Source organism: Cyprinus carpio, chromosome B25 (assembly GCF_018340385.1).
Source record: "Cyprinus carpio isolate SPL01 chromosome B25, ASM1834038v1, whole genome shotgun sequence".
Taxonomy (NCBI): domain Eukaryota; kingdom Metazoa; phylum Chordata; class Actinopteri; order Cypriniformes; family Cyprinidae; genus Cyprinus; species Cyprinus carpio.
In genome coordinates, this window is record NC_056621.1 from 11,499,143 (window position 1) to 11,525,162 (window position 26,020).

Here is a 26,020-nt window from a genome sequence, read left to right on the forward strand (position 1 = left end):
AAGGTGGCATATTTTGTAATTTTGACTCATACGACTAAAATGTAAAAACGAAACTCTTGGGTATTGTTGTGCTGGATTTGAAGAGCTCTATGACAGTTATGCCACCAATTGAAAAATCATTTCGTGAATTGATTGAATAAACGATTCAGTGACTTCAGAAAGGCCACTGTACGAATCGCTTTAGTGGAGGGATTCAGAAAAGAGTCGAGTCACTGATGAATCACAAATCCTCCAGCGGCCCCTCCCTCCGCGAGGAGTTCTGCGAGTGAGGTCATCCCGGCCCCGCCCCCAACGCAAACTCAGTTCTTCGCGTTCATTTCATTCTTGCCCTCATTCCGCGCATACTTCGCATCGTTGTTAGATACGCGGAATAGTCGCGCTCTCGCGCTCCGACGAGAAGAAAAAAAGTGCTCAGCTGGAAATAAACCAGAGCGTGCGCTCGCTCCGATAGGACACGTTTAAAAGACTTGAGGTACGTTTGCGCTTTATTGCACTAAGTTGTCAGAAGCGATGCTAAGTTATAGACTCTATATAGGTTCTCTGTAAAATTGCTTCGAGGTGTAAAAATTGTGTGTTTTATTTTTACTGCTAGTTTTGCTAACACTCTGTGTTTACTCTTATGTGTTATAGATTAATACGTAAATATTAAGAGAACAGTGGTTGTAGTTTTTTCCCCCAGTTATTAAAAATGACAAGGCAGCCTTTCACGATGAAAAGCGAAAGAAAAAAAATCCAAAATACACTGTGCCAAAAGAGGCAGGTAAATAAAATGATTCATGTTTTCATTTTTTTTGTAGACTGTGCAAACATCCGCAGAGATTTCCATCACTTGTGGAGGTTCAGAAAACACTTTTTCCTTCGGTCCGTGCCAGCCAGTTCACCACAGTCGTTGTAACAGTAAGTTGATATTTACTTTAACAGTAAGCCTCGCGCTGTGATTCATGTTTCTGGCATGACTGAATCAGTGTCATTGATTTCTGGTTATTAGCGTGACCTCAGTGACTTGCGGATGTTTAGTCGCTTATTTAGTCTTGCTAACACCCCCGCTCCCGTTTGCTTCCCTGAAAAACGCCAGTTTTGTGTACATAACTAAAGGATTGGGGAGAAAGTCCATGGTCCAGCCCCTGTTAATAATTAATCTGGACGTTTGAAAACCCTCAGATTAAAATTAGTGCATGGTCTGGTCTCAAAATCTAGTGTGCTAACTACCTAGACAGCATTTTGGGGGATCATTTGTTATGTTTAACTACTAAAAGAGGGTGAAATAATGCATTTATTGCAGTTTTCCAATATACTAAGACTGTGTTTTTGTTCAATTGAAAGTATGTATCTGACATGTAACAGATATCAACAAGATTAAAATACAAGATAGGGCTTAATGTTTATGCAACGTGTTTTTTCGGCATTGTGAATAGTTTTGTAAATGAGTGTACACCTTTTTTTTAAAAGCCTTATATTGTAGCATAGTAGCTACTTTAGAGTTAGACGAATTAGAAGTTTTTTGTGTTTCTTTTTTGTTGTTCCCCCTCTCCCACTACTGTCTGACAGTGGTTTGTTGTCTCAGATGAGATCGACCCCCTTCACTATTGTGTTGCTGTTTTGACTTGCCAGTCTATTTAACTTGTGTAAACAGAGTAGAGACCCATTTAAAACTGAAACACCGATACTCACAATCCAAAACAATGCATATCACTAATAAAAACCAGTATCTGTGACAGTTTTCATTTATATAATTAAATCAAAACCTTATAAGTATATAAGTGTAATAATGTACGTTCTAAAAAGTGTTCATTTTGAAACCAAAACTGACATTTATCATATATGTGATTTAAACGTTTTTGAGTAACTAAAACATGGCCTTAAAAATTAACTTTATGCATAACATTGTAATTTAACCTTTCAGAAGGAGCGAACTAATTGATCTGTTTTTCTCTTTCTGAAACTTTGTCAGAAGAGAAAAAAAATGTGCCAGAATCAGAAGACAGGGCTTCCTCGGGGAGCACGGGATTGTGGGAAAATGGGGGAAGGGGCCCTTCATTGTTTCTGCTGTTAGTAAAGCAGGGGCTTGTGGAGCGGCTGAATTACTCCACAAACAGTCCCGCTCCCGTGCTGACATCTGCTTTGCCACTTAAGCGCACCTGTAGGCTGAAAGATGCTAAACTGTGTGTACTCACTCTGGCGCTGGGCTGATTCAGAGGAACGGCCATTTGTTTGACTGTTGCTGCCACTCACCGTCTAGCCAACTCCATTGTTATGCCAGCAACAGGCGATAGTGGTGGAGGCACCATATGGCTTGTGTGTGCCTCGATGTTATCTGGTAATTTAGCTTATCAACACCATTATGTTGCATCTTATCCTTTCTTTTACATGTCTTTTTATGCAAAGAGGGTGACTGAGTAGGTTTAGGGAGGGAGGGACTGTGTTTACATAGCCAAAGTACAAATAGTTAGGCACTTGTGATTAATGTACCTTTGCTTTCTATACAATTTTAGTAGGAAATAAAGTAAAAGTGTTCACTTGTTCTAATGCAATTACTAGATTTATTTATTTATTTTTGTGAGGGAAATGCTAAGATTGTTAAGATTTTCATTAAAAAAGTATATTTCAGTATGCTTTCAATATACTTTCAGTCAGACATTTGTCATCATCATAGTGAGATATTTAGATTTTTCATAATGAAAGGTCAAAAATAATTTAGTTTTGTTGAGCATTGCTGTATTTTTAGAAATAAGTTCAGATATCTGAGGCGAAGATGACAAGGATTTAAGCAACAGGTGTTTATGATCTGTATTGTATGAGGAAATGTAAATTTTGCTTATTGAAGGAATAAAATTGTGGACTTATTATTAAAAATTATTGCAAAAAAGCTTTCGGTGTATACTTGTGCTAAATTTGACCAGATTACAGAATAATGTCACATTTGTCTTGCGAGTTACATGTGTTCATTGCCGTTTCATCCTTTTCTTTTGGCATGCATAATAACAAGTCTTGTATGATAACTGGTTTGGGGAGGGGGTGGAATACGAAACCCGAAAAGATTTGTCGGAGCAAAACGCGAGAGGGGGGCCTGAAGGGGCGACAAAGGAAAATTCATATGTAATGAAATTTGGGTTGAGAGTTTGTCAGCGGAACAATGGCTCAGTGGGACTGTGTGTAGCAGGGGCACGGGTGGCCGGCTTTGTTCAGGGAACACAGGAACAATAGGGTGTCCTCTGTGGCCCGGGGCAGCAGGAGGCCCACGCCGTGCCCTGAGGTAAACTCTGTTGTCACAAAAGGACCGCTCTCTGCACACAGCCCACCGCTCCACGAGACCAAGGACAGCCAGAGAGAGACCCTTACTGGAGCTCTGCCACTGACGTCAGCACGCCCTCTTAGCTAGCTTGGAAATGTTGCTGGATTTAGCTTGTGGAAAAGTTGTTGAGTGAATTCAAAAACACAACAAGAAAGATGGAGAGAGACATGAGTGAAATACACAGGTTCTAGACAAGTTGTTTACCAAAGAAAATAAGGAAAAGTTTTTAAATGGATTACGAAAGAAACTAATAGATACTATAGCTATAGACAGACAAACTGATTACTTGATTGAATTCATGTGAAAGAAATAATAAATAGATTATGGAACAGTTTTATTGTCCCTGGAAAAAAAGATGTGGTAAATTGTGTTGAGTGATTTATAATGGAAATATATTGTTTTTTGAATTATATAAAAAAAAATTGGGAAACGTTTTAACAGGAAAAAATGTTTAGATAGATAGATGCTTGAGTGAACTAAAGAGGAAAGAAAAAGAAGTAGAATATGGAAAAGTTTTATCATGTATGAAAACTGATAGACAAACCAATAGATATACCCTAGTAAAAAAGTAATATATTTAAAATACAGGTTGTGTTTTATAGTTTATTTGTGCTGATTGGAAATTTATTAGTTTTAAGCTTGTATAATTGTGACTGTGTTTTAATGTCATTTTTGATGAGGATTGTGTGATCTCTGAATAATATTGGTCTTTAAATGCAAGATATTTAAAGTGTACCTGAAGTATACTTGCAATAGGGGCAGAGAGTTGGACTTGTAACCTGAAGGTCGTGGGTTTGAGTCTCAGGTTCGGCAGGGATTGTCGGTGGGGGGAGTGAATATCCAGCGCTCTTTCCCCTCTCAATACCACGACTGAGATGAGACCCCTGAGCAAGGCACTGAACCCCCAACTACTCCCTGGGTGCCGCAGCATTGGCTGCCCACTGCTCCGGGTGTGTGTTTATGTTGTGTGTGTTTGTGCACTACTCACTGCTGTGTGTGTGCACTTGGATGGGTAAAATGCAGAACACAAATTCCAAGCAAAGGGATACCATACTTGGCAAAGCGTCACGTCCTTTCCTTTCCAATAGTTCCACTTTAGCGCAATCAAATATACTTAAGTATGTCTTTAGTTGGACTTCAGCACTACTTCCATACAGTTAAAGTGCATTAAGTACAAAATTAGTTGTTCCAATTAAATAGACTTTGTGTAACAGTTTAACATACTGAAATTACAATTGCAGGGTATTTTTATTGAGCGCATAAATATGTTAATGTATTTGTAGTATACCTAGTATGAAATAAATGTATTTTACATACATATTAGTACATTTTAGTACAATGTAAAGTGAAAGAAAAAAAGTTTTTTTTTATCATGTCTGTATCAGAAAAGATCATAAAAAGGCCAGTAAAAGCAAACTAAAAACATTTGAAATGTTCTGGGAATACACATAATACTGTTTTTATTGTGTATATAGATCATGGCTTTGAGAACAGAGATTTTCTTTGTGCGGGTTATTTTATTATCATAAAATCTGTTTTTCCTTTAATGTTTCCTCAGGTCAGTGGAAACACCAGAACAACAGCTTAGGGAGAGTCAGAGTGAAATCAGCCACTAAATGAGTCAGTTCCTGACACAAACGCAAAGCTCATAGTTCCAGTTAAACACCTCCCTTACAGCATTAATCAGAGGTGGGCTTACAGTTTGTCTTTCATTTATTTCATCCAGTTTACCATTTATGCAGCTGTTTAAATAGCATTTCAGTGCAGAGTTATTACCTTGATCATAAAATACATTCCTTGTAGTGATAGAATAATGAAAAGAGACCCGCTCCTGAACAGAACTAACTAAAAACAAGGCACAAAAGCTTTCTTTTTCCTTTTGGGACAATAGATTAAAAAAAAGACACCGCTGTGTCCTAGATGGATTTCAGGAGATGCCAAGAAAGGGCGAGCAATTCTGTTTTGATACAATTTGATCAGATGTACTGAGAGTTTTGAAACGACTTTCTTCTGCGTTTATAAGAACCGTCTGTGTTCTCTGCGCGAAACCGTATCTGTGGTAAATCAGGAAGCGAGTGCGGTTCACGGCACCCTTTGGAGTAAATGTATTTGTCCCCTACTGGACGGTCAGGAAAGGTTATGAGCAAACACTGGTCATGCTTCTTGGGAGCTAACACTTATTTGAACATGTCGTCTCTTCCATTTCCTGGAGGAGGCATTGTAGGACGGCATGGGGAGAGTGGAACCCCAGGAAGACATCGGATAATAGCGGGGTCTGACTCAGCGAAAAATAGCCTGCTTTAGAAGAATGGAGCCTGTGGAGTGATCACAGAACATGTCCCACAATACTGGGGAGGAAGCTTGTCCGCTCCTGGACTGTCTTCAAGGAAGTGGATTTTGTACATGGCCTCTGGCACTGCAGCAACTGAATTTGGACATTTAAGTAGGGCATGATCTTAAATCAGTGTTACTATAGCAACCAATTAGATTTTAGGAATGTGGAGGTGACAGATAATAATATCTGTGGCAGTCTTTCTTATGAATGTTAATTCGGTGATGTAACATTTGTTTTAATTAGGTATGCACAATATATTGTACCATATCGGTTATCGGCTTAATTTTGTTTTATTTTTTTGAAGGGATTTTTAGGGATTTATTTATTTTTTATATATATTTTTTAATATATTGATATTTCATATTTAATTATGCATGATCATTTCCTGTATTATTATTTTTAAATGCCTTTGCCGTAATCTAATCTCAGATATTCTTTAAAAACACTAATAATTTAATACTGTTAAAATCTTTAGCTAACTTTAATACTGTACATTACAATGTTGTGATTCCTACATTTATTGTAGCATTTAAATGGATTGATTTTAGTGTTTTATTTAAGTTTAAATTTATTTAGACCCAATAATATACAGTTTTAATATGATCCATTTATCGGTTATCGGCCGATATTATTTATGGTTTATAGGACGATATTTTTTACTGATTTAAATTGTATTAATTTTTCAGGTTTATTTTGTATTTATTTTTTATTTATATTTTCTTTTGTTTTTATGTTTATTTTTGATTTGGCTTTTAATTTTATTTTACTGTTAAATATCATCTTCAGCTAATCTAAAAATAAATATCTGTTTTATTACTGTACATTATTATGATGCTTACATTTATTGTAGCATTTAAATGATTGATTTTAGTGTTTTATTTTACATTTATTTAGACACAATAATATACAATTTTAATATTGACCATTATTGGTTATCGGGTGATTATTAAAACTGATTTTAAAATATGTATTTTTTTTTTACAATGTAGATATTGGATATTTATTGTTCAAGCTCATTTCCTCTATTTTTATATTTAAATTACCTTTGCCATCATCTAGCGCTCACTTAAATTTTTTGACAACAATTATTATTTATTAACACAAATATAATCTTTAGCTAATCTTAAAATTATTAACAAATTTTCATACTGTACATTATAATGTTGTGATGCCTGAAATTCACTTGTACCTTTGAAAACAATTTATGGATTTATGTATCTATTTATAGACGAAGTAATATGAAATTTTAATATCTGCCATGTCAATATAAAAGTTTTTTTTTTTTTTTGTAATTTAACAATACCAGTAGATATTGGTTATATAATTGTGCATGCTAATTTCCTCTATATATTTAAATTAATGTGAAATTGAATATTTAAAAAAATCTCAAAATGTTTATTGATTTTTCATAGCATACTTATTTTGTAATACATAAATTTACATGTAATATTTAAAATTATTTTATTTTATTTATTTATAGACAAAAATAGTATAAAATTTTAATATTGGCCTTAAAATTAAAATAATAATCAGCTTATCTGTATCAACCAGAAATGTAACACTATTCATTGTTCTCAACCACTCATTGATTTTTAAGGGCAGGTTAAGATAGGAATATTGTTCCAGAACCAACAAATAATGTTGATCCTGGAACACGTCTTACTCGTGTAAATCAGATTTGTTTCTTTTACACTCACTGCATCGGATTCCATGTTGCTAAATTTGAATAAAAGTGAGTGCAAAACCTTTCTAGCATTATTGTTTGCTCAAGCCAGGTTTCTCTGCCCACTCGACAATAACTTTCCAGAAGTCCAGCCGTCACTTTTGGGTCATTAGCACTTGGTTGAGAGGATTACATAGCCACAGGGAAAGCAATAACAACGGTGTTTGCATGCCCGCCGCCCCTTAGGAGTCCATGCGGTGCAGTTCACAGACATATTTGTGCTTGGATATTAGCGGGTTTGTATGACCTCCAAAATTGCATTGAATAAAGTCATAACCTGGGGAGCGAGTGAGCCAAGCTGTGCAGTTTCGGTTCAGTTGAATGAAGCCATGGATAGTACATCTTTAGATTGGTAAAATGTCATCACAAGGATGGTTTCTCAAAGACTTGCATGTTTTGTAAAACCCCCGCTTTAGTCATCAGCATGACGAATAATTAATTTGAAGCACATGCCAGGTTATAGAGATGAAGGCACTGAAAATGTATTACAAGGCTGAAATTTTTCTGATTAAAGATGCTTCTTTGCATATCTTTCTGAATAGGATCCACAGCCCTTTTCTTAAGAACCCTTCACATTTCTTGCATCTTCAAGACGTCTTCCTAAGATAATGCTTTTTTTTTTTTTTTTCAGTCTTTCTTTAAAGAAGGCTTCTCTGGCGTGGTTCCTCTGCAGAAATAAAAGGACACGGTTTCATCTAAGCAAATACTACACTGACAATCACAGTACAAGATGTGCTGGCCGCTATACAACACATACCATTGAAATGCAAAAGCCTCTCTCTCTCAGAGAAAGACTGAAAGAAGGGATTTTTAGGTCATTCTTAATTGAATTTCCTGGCTGATGACAGAGTAATATAGAGACTAATAGCATTGTGCATGCATCTCGTGTCACCACTTGAAATGCACTGGAGGAAGGCTCTTTGCGATCACTTACAGACACTGGATATATGAAAACCCTTCGTTCATTATGTCTTTGTTTAATAACTTAATAAGCCTTCTCCGTTATGTCCAATGTAGCTCATGTTATGAAAGTGGAATAGGCTTACGAGGGTTAATGCAACCATTCGTTTCGATTAATTGAATGGAGCATGTAGTGGTTGCAACTATGCTCTTTTTTCTGTTGTTTTACACTGAAATCAGATCGTTTTTGTTCACTATTGTCTCTTCAAGTTGCTGAGATGAACATTTATTGACATAATTAACAAATATTTTATGTTGTACCTTTGATGTATGTGTATATATCAGGAGTTTTTCAGCTTTTCAGTGGCAAGGACCCCCAAATGTGAGGATCCTTTGAAAATATGAAAGCAGTTATTTATAATGTCATAAACATATTTGTGTATATGAAAGCAGTTATTTATAATGTCATAAACATATTATAGGCAATATTTTGTTTAAGATTTTTTTTAATTATTCTTCAGCTACATTGTTGTATACATTTACACACCACAAAATATGAAAGTATTTTTTTTTTTTTGTAAAATAATTATTTTTTATTAAGGTTCATTTAAAATTTTTTCTTAAAACATTTAATAATTTAGTTATGTTTAAATTTTTATGTATAAGAATATTTATATAAATATAAAAAATATAAATACAAATTAATATGAATCTCATATACATATATGTATACATATGTATCTCATATACATACATACACACATATATGTATGTGTGAGTGTTACAAGTTTTATAAGTGAAATTGTTTAATTGTTTTGAGAAATTGTTTCCAACTTTATCTTATTTTTTTTTTTCTCTCTTGTCTAGAGCCACATAACACTGAAAATATCAGAAACAAAGTTTAAAAACCCCTCACTGTATGTGCACAGAATCAGTCTAGTTGTTACTTACCTTTAACTAATCACAGGACACTTTCGAACATCTAACACAAGGTACGACTGTAATTCCTGGTAAACTGTTTCTTTAATACATTTAAACTAACCGAAGCCACAAAGTGGAGGCGGGTGGAAATGTAGTGGTTTTCTGTCGACCCGGCTGCCAACTTCGTCAATAGGGAGCCGCTAATGTGCAGACGAGAGCCGGGCGGTTCGATTACAGCTTCATTTGGTAATGAAGTGAGAGCGAGTGGCTCCCGTGAATGCTTTAAAGAGCTCAGCGTGATGGTTTGGAATCGAATAAAGCAGATTTTGTGATTTGGACACATGAAGGAGAGTTCGCTAGCATTGAGAAAAAAAAAAAAAAAAAAGGTGAAATGATTCTTTGCGGCATTGATAAGATAATAAGAGCAAACGCTGTAATTGTATTCATATAATTATATTTAATTTTAATTACAACAAGCTGGCGCTTTAGTGGTGTTCTCGCCCGTGGACATGGACACACACAAGCGTACACACGTATACTGTGAGATACCCTCATCCGTTGGCAGCGCGAGTAGACCAGAGGGAGCGAGACAGCTGCCCGGGGTGGATGTGTGCCTCCCAGTTTGTGCGGGATTGCACCCATGCCTTTCGTTTGGCCAGCTCAGGCTGCCTGGAGGGTGAAGTGTATTGTAAGTGTGACCACAGTACATTGTTGCATGACTAATCTCGGCCTTCCATCTGCCACTGAGGCCCCGGCACAAGCACTGCGCTCTCCAGCATCAAGCACTGCCATATTGCAGCAGTCACAACATCATGGCTTTGACTGGCACTCTTTTGCAGCAGAAGCGCCCGGGTGGACCCACCGCCCGCCTCACAGCCGGGAATTATGGGACGTTACATGTGCACACATAACAAAACACAGAGATTTGTCCTGATTTCCAAAGCTGACGGCTTGTGCAAATGTCTTTTTTTGAGAGAACTCAAAAGATTGTGATGCACGATGTGTTTAGTTTAAGTGGATGGTTCTCTGTGCCATCATTTACTCAACCTCATGTTGTTCCAATCCTTTCTTTTACGAAACACAATAGAAGATATTTTGAAAAATGTTTAATTTTTGGTCCCCACTGACATTTTTTCTTCAGGTTTGAATCGATGCAAGGGTGAGTAAATGGTAACCAAATTTTTTTAGTGTACTGTCCCTTTAAGATGCATAGTTAAAAATTAAGATCCATCTTAAAAATATAACGCCAGTGGTGGGATGCTCATATAACAGTTTGCAATGCAATTCCCAAAAACTTCTCTCTGAATATATAAAACCAAAGTGGATAAATAAATAAAATTAAAAATTAAAAAAAAATTCCCACGCAACCGTCCAACAGCTACAACATAGCTATGCTAATAGCTATGCGAATTAAAGCCATGCCAATTAAAACCTTACTCTAAAGGCCCATTCATACCAAAAACGATAACTGTAGCGATAACTAGATTAGCGTCCACACCAACAGACGATAACGTTCTGTTTATTATAAGCGCGTGCTGCAGTTTTTTCATCTGTCACTTTAAATCAAGCTCTTTAAAGTCAAATGGATTTTGATTGGCTGTCAGGGTTTTTAATCATTTATCAACTGGAAAAAAAAAATCCTTCTGAAAGTGATTCCAGTGATACTGTTCCTCTGTGTCGTTATCATTATAGTTGAGTTGTGGACTTCTCATAAAACTAAAATGATTATTAAAGCTTTACAGTTATCATTATAGTTATGAACAGGCTTTAACTACTAAAAATATCAATACTAAAAATACAGGAAAAATCAAGAGAAACTAGTCAGCTCCACTAATCAATTAGTTGGTTGTAACTAATCGAATACTCAGCCATCCCTGCTAGACAAGTAGGTTATTTATTTCTTTAGTTTCTTTCTTTTGCCTTTCATACGGCTTCTTTCTTATAGAGTTTCTTTCTCTTTTGAAGTGTGAAGTCTTGTAAATTACAGGGAGGATGTGTGGTGTGTCGAGAGCCGCCTCTCTCTCCCCCCGATTAAATCATCACACTCAGGCTCTCTTTAATCTTCTGCTGTCTAAACCACCAGCCTGCTTTTGTTGATGCTAATTCAAAACTCTTGTAGAATCTCTCAGATATCCGAGATATTACCATTCAAGTAATTATAGCATGTACTTCTGGTTTGGTCTGCTGGTAATGCCCAAGATCAGGGAGTATTTGCATGAAAGAAAACCTTGGCATGAAATAGACCCATAAAGCTCAACAAAAACTTTTTCACTCTGATATAGTGCACTGAATGTACAAATACTGTATTCGGTAAGTGTTTCCATGATTTGCCAGAAGTGGAAAACTACAGATTGCAGTGTAATTGTGGGCAAAGCCAAAAGTGCACACATGACTGTGCTGGAAGTGATTACAGTTAAGTTCATCTCCAAGTCAGGGAGATGATGTTTAAGAGTCGAAGCATTTAGCAGTTTGCAACATGCACACATTTTTCACTCTCTCTCAGCAGTACAAGTGAGTTTTTTTTTTTTTTTTTTTTTAAACCATTGTCAGCATTTAGTACGGCAAAAAAAAGAAACCTTCACAGCTGTGAAGTGTAAGTGAGACACCCAGTCACACACTTTTTCACACACATTTAACTGCCCAAATGGGGACTTGCAATTAATGATATTATTTTTATATACAGCTAATTATATTGTAAGCTTTCACAATTAGAAAAGCTGGAGACAAAAAGAAAGTAATTGTATTGAAATTATATTGTATTGAAGAGTATGTTTGATGTTATTTTGTTATGTTGTTAAGTTCTACAATGTAAAGCACATTATAAATCCGTATGTTTTAATATTTTTTCCTGCAATACACTTATTTTTAGGTGTTCACTAACATACTTAGAATTTTAACTGTAGTGTATTATTTGACATTACATTTAAAGCTAATAAATGTATTAGATTGCAACTTCATTATTACAAATGTGTAATAACAAATATATTTAAACACATGACATGCAAGTTTTAATAGAAATGACATTAAAGTAGAGTTTTAGTTTACCATAAATGCTTGTCTGTATATTCGGTAGTAAACATTAACCACATTTCAAAGACAATTGAATATATCCCTACTTAATTGTCAAAAACACTCTAATATTTGCATGATTGCATTTAATATAAATTTAAACTATATTATATACTCTGTTTAAAAGTGTCTAATGTGTACGTCTTTTTCATAAGTTTCTAACACTTTGTAGACTCACATTAACACATTGTGAAGTATAGCCTGCTCAAATTTGACAGGAAACACATGCTTGTAGTTTTACAATAGGCAGCACTGTTTTGACTGGGCATTTCCCCAATTAGCGTAGCCGCTAGGCCAAACGTGACTTGAAAACTCAAGTTTTGTAGTTAGCAATCACTCTGTGTGACCATTCAGATGAGATTTCTATAGTTTTAACACTTCATGGTTTACCTCAAAGCCATACACACTCACGCGCGTTTGATGTCGTAGCGTTCTTGGCTGTTTATTTGAGCAGTTGGCTGCGATTGGATGCCAGATTTTTGCAGTGTTTCCTTGATTTGTAGCGTAATGGTTCTAATGCGATTGCGATTAGCTGCAGTGTTTTTGCGCAAGCAGTTTTCCTTTAACATGAAACGTACTGTGTGGCGCTAATGCAAAAGACAGTGACTCGTAGGAGTGATTTGGGTTAATCACTCTCTCTCAAAAGCTACAGGGTCAGCATCTGATTTGTCATTCAGCAATCTTCTACCACAAATTTAAAAGCTGGTCTGACGTCATTGCCAGCTTGTAAGTGTTCCCTTCTAAGACAGCAGCTGTTTTGGTTTAGCCTAAGTGCCACTCCTAAATTAGCGTGGCTTATGTTTTTTCTCATTTCCTTCATGTGCTTTCAATCTTGTGTTGATATTTAGCTTTTGGTTTGATGTTTTTATGGGTGATGAGAGAATGTTTTAATTGTATTTAATGTGTTCAGCATTAATTATTACTTTTCATTTCCAAACCGCAAATAGATTCACTGTGTGAAGTTGTAAACTGGCCATTTTGGAAGATGCAATGGCATTGTTTAACAGGCCCAGTTTTCTTCCCTGCATAGATGTATTTCCTCTTTATACAGGAAGTTTGAAGTAGCCAATAGAGTTTAGAATGTCACAGCCATAAACCATGATTTGCTAGTAAGTTGTTATTAGGGGTGGGACATTCTTATTCTAGAGAGCATCTGATTGGAAGAAAATCTTAATAGTGCAAAATGAGTCATCTTTATATTTGATGATGTTTTTTTTTATTTTGTTATTTTTTTCATTAGTTTTAGTTTTAGTTATAAAAAATTGTATAACTTGGCAAATTGCTGAAATATAAAAAAAAAATAGGATAGGCCTAAATTATTTTTATTTCAGTTCACATTTATTTTATTCCAAGTAACAATTTTTAAAAAAAATTGTTTTTAAAATAAATTAAAAAAAAAAAATCTAAAGTAACCTGAATTTTTATAAATAATTACTATGATTTTGTACTGCATAATAATCACATTATGGTAATACTATGGTATTCTTTGAAGTATCTTAAAAACCATTATAAATACCATAATAAACTATTATGGTAATTGTATAATTCAATTTTTTTTCCTGTTCACCCATGCTTGAGTTGTCGTGTTTTCAAAGACTTATCTTAGGTCTTAGCAGAAAGTTAAACAAGACCAATCATTTGCTTGTTCTTTTGTATTTTTTTTTTTTGGTTGCTCTTCCCAGGTCAGTGTGCCTAGAGTTCTCCAGGCTCGGGCTCTGAGATCCCAGCTGTTGCCATGGATCCCAGCAGCTGGAGCGGCAGTGAAAGTGCCGGCGAGGACATCGAGAGGATGAGCGACTCGGCCGATAAGCCCATGGACAACGATGCTGAGGGCGTGTGGAGCCCTGACATTGAGCAGAGCTTCCAAGAGGCCCTGGCCATCTACCCACCCTGCGGCCGACGGAAAATCATCCTGTCCGATGAGGGGAAAATGTATGGTGAGTTAAAAAAAACTGCAACCATTGGTTTGATTGCTCGGTCAGAACTTGAGTTTGAATCCAGAGTTCACATAAACCTGACAAGCTTTTCAAGTTTGAATTGAACCAACTAAATGAGCTCAACTGTGAAATCAAATTGACTTCAAATATAGAGGTTTTGCAAACAGACCTATTTATTTTGACTAGGTATGTAACGTTATGACTGCCGTTGCAGCTTGTTTTGACTGCTCGTAATCGTGAGTTGTTTGTTGTGGTTGGCGGGGAACAGGCTCATCAGAAGGTTCTCGAAGTTGTTAGTTGTCTGTCCTCAGGGTGAGACGATGAGGTCTGCCGGGCCTCTGAAACTGGAAAAACGGGACTCCAGCGGGCCAGGCGGTGGAACAGGCTGGCTGTCCTGGGTTCTGTTGTAAAGTCAGCGTGAACCATTAGTTAGGAGCAGATGGTCGTGCGGCTGACACCAGCTGCGCTCCCAATCCCCTCCACCTCATTCCCCAAAGCTTCCCCCCTCCCCTCCACTCCTCCCTCAAACTCCCGGCTGGGCTGATGTCATGGAAAGAGGGAATACTGATTTTCTTTTCTCTTAGGATATTGAACATACTCTTGGCCTTGTCCACAATGTAGCCTCCTCACACTGCTTGGACTTGTATCCAGCTGTCTGTATTAGGAACAACTTTGAAACCAAACAGTTGTTAAATCCGGATGCATGATGGAAAATGTGGACAAGCTTATAAATCATAAAAACGCTGCTATTTCGAAAGTTTTTTTTTCATGGTTGCAGCCCGCCTGGGGATGCCGGTTCGAATCCAACTTGCCATTTCCTTTGCCTTTTTCCAATTTCCTTTTCTTTCACAACATTTATTTTTATACAATTGGCACACACTTTTATCCAAAGCGACTCACATTGCATTCAAGGTGTTTAAGTCTATGAACCAACAACCTTGGTGTTGCAAGCACCATGCTCTACTGTTCCTTAGAAACCTTCCTTTGGTTAAACTTTACAATAAGAGTCTTTGACAAAAGCCTTGTGGGCAGTTTGCCGACGTATTGCGCAATTGCGCTATGGGCATCCTGACTCGAGGACTTTTCCAGATCACACCCTCTTCTCTCTCTCCCACTTCACTTCCTGTCTCCTCTACACAAAAAAAAAACCGGCAAAAAAAAACCTTTACACTAAGGTTTAATTTGTTAACATAACCTACTACATTACCTAAAAAATTTAATATCTTTACAGCAATTATTATTACTTATATAATGCAATTATGAATTAACTTTTTTTTTTTTTTTTTTGTTGCAATTGTGAATTTAATTTTATTTTTATTTATTTTCTCACACACGGGACGATTCAGATTTTCTTTAAATAATTGGTTTAGGCTTGTCATTTATAAGAAATGTTTTTTAAAAATGCATGCTACTATAATTCATTTTTCTTATATCTTATATTTTTCATTCCTGTTCTGAATACTGTTCAATTTAAAGGATGTTTAACAGTGTTTGTATATTTTGCTATTTCTAAATGTAATAATAAAATGTGACATTTTTTCCTAAAATACAGTAATCTAGCTTAATGTTTATTTCTACATATACTAATTTTCAACCTGTCAGTGTGTAAAGATTTTATTATAAATGAACATGAAGTTTAGGCTACATTAATGCATAGTGTCTCATTGTTAGTGTTTTAACTAATGTTAACAAATTGAACCTTATTAAAAAAGTTAAATGCCAAAAAAGACTTCTCTTTCCCAACAGACACCTGTTTGTTCCCATGACCACAGTGGTTTTTTTCTTCAGGCATTTCCTTCTAATAAATTGGCTGGTGTTCGTGGGGGGTTTCTTGGGTCGCTGAGGCAAACCTGTCACCTCCTACGCTGCCGTTTGTGTAGCATTCCTTAGCCTCGCGCTTGCCGTCACCTTTGTTATTTCATCGTCCATAGCAACTGTATGAGATTTAATTTATCTGCACGTACCCATCACAGACCCATACAAGATCCCGTTCCCCAGTCCTCTCGCTCTCCAGGTCTGTCAGCGTCGTGTGGTTAATTAGCAGCCATCCCTATAGCAACCGCCTTTCATTTCAAAACAATATGTAGTTTTTTTCCTTGTGTCATGGCTCAGCTTATCTCACTGTTTACCTGAGGGGGCTCCTTAGCCTCAGAGAGGCATGAAAACTGGACTCGAGTCAAAGAGTTCAAGTTTTTGCTGTAGATGGTACAAAACGCTGTGGCAGCTGCCATGTGGTTTCACAGGTAAACAAAACACTTGTTTTTCCCCAAAATCTTTTCTTTCTTCTGTTTTTTTTAGTATAAATTTGGCTATTTGTTGCGTGATATTTCTCCTTTTTTCTCCTTTGTGAGATCAGTGCTCTCTTTGTCGACTCTGATATCATAAACCATTTGGCTCTGCTGTGCTAGTACTTATTTTAGGCAGAGAAAGCATGCCTTAAGTAGATTTGACAGTCCCCCGCTGGGTTCGATGAAAGAAAGATCTAATCACACTGGTTTCACTTCTGAGGGGATATACTGTGAGGACTTAACATAATCTCAGCCAATTAATATTTCTCAAGTGTTTTATATTCCGGCATCCATGTCCATCTGCACTTAAGAAATGTATTGTATCATTTGCAAGCACAACTAACATTCTTGGCCATTCTGTGGTCGTATATATATTTTAGTAAAATCCTGTCTTTTCAAGTTAAAGCAAACAGATAAGAAAGAAAACATGTGTTACAGTATATTGGATCCGGGCAGCTCTTAAAGTGACAGCAGTTCCTGCTGTCTATCTTTCTTGTTAATCAAACAATAAAAGAGAGAAAATCACCCACTGCTCTTTACTAACTTTAACTTTTGTAACTTCAATAAGAAGAAAAATATATTTAATTTAGACAGTGAAGAATATTCAGTATTTTTTTTTATTAATTTGATTATACATTGTATGTAGCATTTCTTTTTTATTTGTTCTACTGTAAACTTTTTTTTCTTTTGCTTGTAGTTAGTTTCTTGTTCTTATTTTATCGCTGACAGTTTTTTTTATTTAGTGAGTTTTTTTTTAGGCTAGTATTAGCTAGTTTTTTGTGATGTTGACACTGGTGACAAGAAGTAACACATTTCTATAATATCAAAATAATTTGATATAAAGACCTAATTTAAAGCAAAAATAACTATATTGTGATATATCATTCTTGTGAAAAAAAAGTACTCATATCGTAATATAAGATATTGGTCATATCACCCACCCTAGTCAATAGTCTCTTTCTTCTTTTATTTTATTATTTTATAAATAGCCAAACAGTTTATTGCCATCGATTCATTCTGAAAATTTCATTTTTGAAGTTTTTACTGTCAGATGTTCAAACAACATTTACAGTAGCAAATTTAGTATGTTTTTATGACTTATAATTTTAAATATATGTAAATCTGCTTTAAGATGTTAGTATATGTTTGTCAATAAATACAAAACCTAAAATGAATGTTATTCAGTTGCTGCACTCTTTGAGGGGCATTTCAGTGCCTTATTTGTGCTTGCTGGGTGTGTTAAAGTGCAAAATACCTTTTATTTAATTTAATTTAAAGGACATTTTGTGTGCAGCTCTATTCATGCAAACAGAGCCTGATTCTGTAATTTTACCTTACAGCACCATGTCTTTCTGCATTTCATAATGGCAAATTGTGAGTGTAAAATTATGAATAGACTGGTGTGCTCAGGCAGTGATGGGCTTTGTGAACATAATGTGTGCCTCGGTGGGTTGGAAATACTGTGATTTTAAGCTGTGTCTTTAACAATGGGATAACAGACCCGCTCTGAGACTCTAGTGCCAGTTTGGGCTATATCACGTTCCGCAGGGGAAACTCGTGGTTATGGGAGTTATCGTCATTCTGTTCTGGCGAACTAGTATGCCGCTGAGTCTCTGCCATCGGCAGAAGTACATCAAAAGGCGATCCAAAAACACAAAACAAACCCCCACACTTTTCTTAAGGTTTATTTTGTTTATTTTCAAAGATGAAAGACAAGCAATGGACATACACGTTCATTTAAATCAATGAAAAATCAGATTGTACTTTTAGCCTTTTTGCCTCTTTTTTTTTTATTTACGAACTAACAATTTTAATAAATATATTGGGGTTAGTAAAGTCCAGTAGTTTTAGAATAAAATAAATAAATAATAAATGTATTTATTTACGTAATTACCATTAATTGATTAATTATATTATTATTATTATTAATAATAATAATATTATTATTATTTATAATCAATTATATAATGGTACTGTTTATTTATTTTTATTTATTTAGTTATTTTTATTTAGTTATGGAACAAATGGCATGTTTAATGTAAACACCCCCTAATAAAGTGTCCAACTGATGTGAATAAAACTACCTAAAAACAAACCTAATTTTTTAGGATTTCCTTAAAACATATTGGTCAACTAAATCTAGTCGTTCTGGCCATAAACCAACTAGCTGATTTTGCAAATCTGTGGTTTCGCGCATCCCTAATAGGTGACAGTAAAGTTAAGGAGAAAAGTTGAGGAACAATAAATGTTGCGAGCCAGATTCAAACTCATGATGACCACGTCAGCACCACAGCTAAAAAAAAAATATATATATATGGTTTTAGATTGAACAGTACACTTAAGTCACCAAACTTATGTGTTATTGTTATATTAGATTTTATCTCTTGTGATTGAAAATCATTATTAAAATAGTTTTAATTTAAAACCAGTGAGATGGTGTTACTGAAAATTGTAGCTACAATACAAACATAAGTGCTTACTCACTGTGCTTAAATATCTGATTCTGTTTTAAACCCTTAGAAAATTCCAGTTCTGAATGACAAAGCACCACACCTCCACCTACGGGTATGTTTAGAGTCACACAGAAGACTTTCTTACATAATGATAAAGGAGCAGGAAGCTTGTCAGAGTGAGAAAGGAATTCAGGTGGGAAACAGGTGTTATCTGAAAGAAGTGTTTGCAGAATCATACAGGACATTGCTTTTGTGTTTAGAGCTGTATTGTGCTCCAGAGGAGGTCCCTGGATGTGGGGCGTTTTTAAAAAAAGTCTTTACTTTTCAAGGTCTACGAGAGAACTATGTATATTCCCACTTTAAACCTGTGCTTTGCTTCTTTTGTGTTGCATAAAATGGGGCCAAGGAGTAATTTTGCCCATTTTCTTTCCCGGAGGTACAGAGTTTAATCATGTTTCTCAAGGGATGGCGTGTGAGTTTGACTGGAAGACCGTATGGACACAAGAAATGAGTCCTGTCTGAAGCGCATTAATGTTCTCATTTGGCTTTGATAGGTGTGAGAGGCCTGGATGTTACCTCACCGAGAGCCAGTTAGGAGACAGGACACAGCATGCTTCATCCTCACACCTCTTAACTGTTTGAGACGGATGAGTGATTGAAGCAGACACTGATATCATATCAGAGAGTCCTTGAGCTGCATAATACACATTATTGTTGCTCGGTGGGAGCTGCAAAAAAAAAATTAATTTTTTTTTTTTTTTTTTTTTTAACTGGTCATGTTTTTGATTTGATTTTGAAATATTTTGACTTATTTGTTGATCGTGCAGCTTGCTGAGGAGTAGTGTGCTATTGCTTTTCTAAGCAATGATATGTATGAGTTTCATTTGATGAATGATAAAATTAGTGAGATTTGGGGGTGATGTCTTTTGACTAAAATGTATTTTAAATTATGATTTTAAAATACAATTTTAAAATGTTTATTATTATTATTTTGAAACTTGAACAGCCAAGAGAACAGCAAAGAGAAATGTTTTTTTTAGAGCTGCATATTTTATTTTATTTTATTTTATTTTATTTTTTTTATTATGTTATTTGTTCATATTTTGTTTTTTTTTATTTTATTTTATTTTATTTTATTTTAGTGGGATTCAGGGGTGATGTCTTTCGACTAGATAGTTTATTTATTATTATTATTATTATTATTATTGTGAAACTTGAACAGCCTTTGATGTCATCCAAAGATATCCAAAGATTTTAAAAATAAAATATGTTTTATAGATGCATTTTTTTTTAATTTTAGTGAAATGAGCAAGATTTGGGTGTGATGTATTTTGACTAGAATATTTTTTATTATGATTTTAAAATACAATTTAAAAAGTTTTAGTATTATTATTATTATTATTATATTTTCATTATTAGTATTTACTATTATTATTATTATTATTTTGAAAATTGATCAGCCTCTTTTATTTTTTTATTTTATTTTTGTTTATAATAATAATGATATTAGTGATAAAATACTATTACTACTACTACTAATAATAATAATTTTATTTTAGCAGCATTTACTGTGAAATAATATTATCATGAGTATCTTGTGTGTAAATGAACACAGTGCTATGCTTCACTCTGAAACATTTGTTTACTCAGAAATGTATTTAATTATAATGCAGCTTTTACGATTTGACAGTCGCAATATCGATGATATGACAATAAATCCATATCACGATTTCAGTTTTGATTAACCATGTTTCCCTAGGGTTTTTTTTTTTTTAGTGGCAGTTACTGTAAAACTGTATATACAGTGATGGTGGAAAAAGTTTCTTGTGAACAAGACTTCAACTCCAAAACATTTTGTGCTGTTACTACAAATATAAAAGGGCTAATTGAAAACAGAATAATTGAAGTCATACATCTTATTTTGATGTAAGTGATCATCATCACATTTGAACACACATTAGCTCAGTCAGTGTGCCTTTGTTATACAAGTTTCTCTCTTCAATCTAAAAGTCATTTGCTTGTCAAGTTTAGCTTGGCAGATAAGCAAACTCCATTTTGAGCTCACCTTTCATGAAGTTTGCACACAGTAACTTTATCAAGCAAAAAAGAATGAGGGAGAAAGTGAGAGAGAGTTTGAGAGGGAGTGAGCGAGAGGTCATTTGGGGTTGTTTGGATTTTCCATGTGTGATTTCCAGCAGGCTGGTGTGATGTTTCCAGCCAGCGCACCATGTTAGGACACAGTCAGACAAGCACACTTGCACTCAATTGCATGTCCACACACACACACTCTCTCTCTCTCTCTCTCTCTCTCTCCCTTACGCACACACAGGAAGCATGCTTAATTGCTCCCATTAAAGAAAACAGTTCCAAACTGAGTCCTTCCACTCTGATTCCAGTTTCTTTTCAATTGCAGGAAGAGAAGCTTTCAGCATTCTAGAGCTCTTTATACTGGACTTGTTTTAACATCAAGCCCTGTCCTTAGTTCCAGTGCTTCCTTCTGTTTTACAGTGAAACACATTCAGAATCCATTTTACATTCATAATGTGAAGGATTACTGAGTAAAACAACATTTAAAGGAAATAAATTTAGGGCAGGTCTTGATTTTAACCTGTGGCCCCCATTGGTTGTAACTTAAGCAGCCTTGGAGATCCAAAGAGGAAAGTTGTTTCAGAGATGGTGCTTTTCTTTTTTTTTTATTTAGTGTAGTTTGGATTTATAAAAGCTTAAAAAGAAAAACAGTTCTTTGATAAACTGCATTTTATTTTATTTTATTTTTATAAAAGCTAAGCAAAGACCAGAGACATGTAATAAAAAAATTAATTACATTTTCACTTTAAATTTGATTCTAAAGAATGTACATGCTGATTTTTGATTTTTTTTTTCTTCTTCTTCTTTTAAAGGTTAAAACTGTATTCTTAAACTTTATGGTGGATGGTTCAACTTCTGTTGTTTTTAAATGTGCTTTAGGAATAAAGTTTTACCTGAAAAGTCATAGTGGTGACCCAGGCTTACTGAATATATTTGTTTTCAAGTTTATCAAGTATAATTTTGGTCCATCTGATCATGTCCGTGACTTTCCTCTCAGAACTGATTTCTCTAAATAATCGTAGTGGTTTTGGCGGGATGAGGGGTCCGGGGGGTGTCCACTGGAAAAGAAAAGACTGTCCGTCACGGTCTCTTGCCATCTGGCCTTGAATTTCCTCTCAGACCCTCCCTCTAAAAATGGTTTGCGGATGGAGGGGTGTCATCGTGTTACGGGCTCTACCCGTCACAGAGGACAGCTGGCTAACTCTAATCAGATGGTAGCAGGCTTGTGTGTGTGTGTGTGTTAATCAGATGGTAGCAGGCTTGTGTGTGTGTGTGTGTGTGAATGGCTTTATCTGGCCGCACCCCTCGGTCCTGCTCTCAGGGAAACACCTGCATTGAGACTGCAGATCGTATCAGTTTAAGCTGACTGACTCCCAGAGAGGGGATTGTTCAGACCACCATCTGCTTTTGGAGGCTGACCTTTACTTATAACCATATGGCATTTTGTCGTTCCTCACCGTTTATGCTCGTTCACTAAATGAGCAGGTAGATGATGAGTCTGTTAGCGTCACTGGACAGTCAAGTCAGAATACCTTGATTTACCAGAAGCAGACCTCTGCTCGTGTAGCTGTGTATTTAGATCAGAGTTCTTCAGTTTTCAGTTACACATAAAAATATAATCGTAATTTAATAAATATTTTATCATGATCATTAAATAGTTATTATAAAACATTTAAGTTTATAAAATATATTTAGTTTATTTAATTTAGTTTATTTTTATTATTATTAAATGTATTATTTGTATATGTTAATAACAATTAACTTTTTTATTATTATTAAAATTATTATTGTTGTTGATGTTTTATGTATAATCATTAAATATTAAATAGTTATTAAAGCACATTTTGTTTATAAAATAAAATATTATTAATTTAGTTTGTTTTTATTATTATTAGATTAAATTTAGTTTTTTATATGAAAAAAAAAACAATTAACTATGATATCATTTTATTATTATTGTTGTTGTTGATGATGATTTTATGCCATAATCAATAAATATTAAATAGTTATTGTAACACATTTAATGTTTAGAAAAAAATTAAATATTATTAATTTAGTTTATTTTTATTACTATTAAATTTATTTAGATGTAAATAACAATTAACTATATTTTTTTATTGTTATTAGTCATTGCTGTTTTTGTTGTTGTTATCTTTAATATTATAATGTCACAAAATACTGCATAAACTTTCTATATTATTATTTATTATTATTAATAATATTTATTATTATTATTCTATTTTATTGTTATTTAATGTTAAATAAATTTTAAATATAAGTAATGAATAAAATACAGAAATATATCATTCTTATATAATAATATAAATTAGAGGTACTTTTATAATTTTGATGCAGAATGAATTATTTCAAGCCTGTTTTTGAAATTGTAATATTATTGAAAATTATATCTATCATCATTCTTTATTGTTGTACTGTGTTGCTAAAAAATATAATGTAAACCTTCTGATAAATTATTGATCTCTCTTTTGCCCTTGGAAATCAGCTATGAATATTGCAGTCTCAGTTTGGACTCCTTAGTCATGGACCCCCTGCAAAAAGTCTTTGTATTGTTAGTTTAGGCCATTGTGATTCTAATAGCAGCCCGAGACCTCAGAGTCATCCATCAGGCCTGGCAGAGCAGCAGAGCCATTGTCCCAAAGATTCAGGGTTTCTGTCCTGCCCTGAGACCAACACCCCAATACTTGTGGGTCATTTCAAACGCTCAAAGCATTTCAGAGATTTGTGAGGTGAACCAAATGCTTTTATCTGATTTCATCACTTTTCTGAGAGATATTTTATTTGACAAGATGATTGCCTTATGATGAACTCTGAATGGAGACTCGAGTTAGTGTTATCAGAAAACAAAACAAAGAACAAATTGGGTTGGTTTGGTTTGATGTTTTTTACTGTTTTATTGTGTTTTAAAGGGTTAGAGTTAAAGTTAAAAATGAAATTTATTTCTTTATTTATTTTCATTTATTTCATTTCAAACCAACTTTTCTTTTCCTACAGGACACAAAAGAAAAATTTTGTTGACTGCCATTGATGTTTTAAAGCTTCAAAAAGACACAAAAGCATGAAGCATCTACACTATTCTCACTATATAAAACGTACTATATTCCAAGTTTGCTGACAAATGCTGACAGAAATCTAATTTTTGAGTCAATTGTCCCTGTTAGACATTGAAAAATTCAGGTTTGGATATCACAGCATAAATCATAAGCTTTCATTTAGTTCGCTGAAAGAGACTGACGGCAGAGAAAGCTGTCAGCGCACAATGATTGATGAGCCCCATTTTTGGTGGCATCTTTGCCTTCTGAAGACATGCTGAGGTTAACCCTGCATCAGTGTGGTCCATTTATCAGCTCGCATTTAATTGCAGACAGTGGGTGTTCTTCAGAGCTGCTTTACTTTGTGCTGATTAAGCTGATATTGTAATTTGATGACCTTTAACCCACCACATCCTCGGTAAGCTTTTGTGCCCTGCCCTACACCAGCATAACATCAACACTTTTGTAATGCCACTATAAAGGAATGCCATCGACCCCCTCACTGTTTTTTTTTTATTTTTTTTATTCCAGTGCATCCGTTAAACCACATCTTGTACTGTTCTTGGTCAGAGATTCAACTACAAGTGTTTCTCAACCCTGTGTTAGCTTTTAACATTCTTGTCATCACTCATTTTTAATGACTCGCTGTTGTTGAGTGAGTAATCACCAAACCTGAACAAATTTCTAAGAGAACAACATTGCTGAGTCATCAGAAGATTCAGATGATTCAGATGTCCTGTAATTGGTGGATTGTCAGCCAGATATGTTATATTATTCATTATTTAATTATATATAATCCATAATAATTCATATAATCATATAATTCCTCAATGCTTATTATATATGTAATAAATAGCTTATATACCAATTAGATATATACAGTGGTGTGAAAAAGGTTCCTGTTTTGTGTGTGTGTGTGTGTGTATTTGTCATACTTGAATGATTTAGATCATCAAACAAATTTTAATATTACACAAAGATAACCCGAGTAAATCCAAAATGCAGTTTTGAAATATTGATTTCATTTATTAATGGAAAAAAGCTGTCCAAACCTGCCTGGCACTAGGTGAAAAAGTAATTGCCCCCTCCTGTTGAATCATGAAAGAACTGTGATTAACCACATTATTTTTAGAAAGTTAGACAAATATGCAAAAAACAAAACAAAAATATATATAAACAAATATATATATATATATATATAAACATGATTTTACTTGTAATATATGCATTTATATATATATAAGTAATATTAATATATATATAATTATAATATATATAATTATATATTAAGTATATACACTTGAATGTTATAATTTGTAAATTAATTAGAATGGATATATTATAATGTAACATATACTAAAACATTAGCATGTATAATATAAAATATACTTTATATACAATTAGTGTAATATTAATGTATTACTATACTATATGTATTATATAATGTGTAAAAATAGTGTATATATGTTATTTATATATTATATAATTACTATTGTAATATTAACATTAATAAATTATTATCATTAATAATAATGATTATTATTATTAATTCATTATTTGTATTAATATATTTTTAGATTAGTTATAATATTGATATCATTTACATGTAATTAAAAATGTATACTGTATATGCATTTACATTTTGTGTTTTGTGAAAAAACATGCAGTGTGTGTGTGTGTATAGAGAGATAGAGAAATAAAGAAATATAATTTTATAACACAAGACATACATACATACAAATATATATTTATATATATATCTTTTCTTTCATTGTTATTTTATAGTATCTTATATTATCGCCAGGGAGTGTTGAGTAATAATCAGCTGTAGCTGTCATTCAGTAATTCTGTGATGATGATGATGTTGTTTATCTGAACTCTTGTTGACAGTCAGCTAGTCTCTTTGGTCAGTTTCTGCTTTGGTTTGTCTACCAAACTCCACAGGGGAGACTCTCAAAACTCAG

At 34.3% G+C, this 26,020-nt stretch overlaps 1 protein-coding gene across 4 annotated transcripts in view; it reads left to right on the plus strand.

The window, feature by feature from the left end:
* Positions 1-308: 308 nt before the first annotated feature.
* The window catches only part of tead1a (TEA domain family member 1a), a 40,177-nt gene continuing 14,465 nt past the window's right edge, over positions 309-26,020 (plus strand). The window contains exons 1-4 of one of the 4 annotated variants that reach the window (XM_042752717.1): positions 310-472; positions 798-897; positions 4,851-4,981; positions 13,923-14,177. In XM_042752717.1, coding sequence (XP_042608651.1) covers positions 13,976-14,177 — 202 coding nt within the window. In that variant the 5' untranslated portion in view covers positions 310-472; positions 798-897; positions 4,851-4,981; positions 13,923-13,975. Of the gene's footprint in view, positions 473-797; positions 898-4,850; positions 4,982-13,908; positions 14,178-26,020 lie in introns of all 4 variants that reach the window. The other 3 variants (XM_042752718.1, XM_042752716.1, XM_042752719.1) reach the window with 3 other exon arrangements.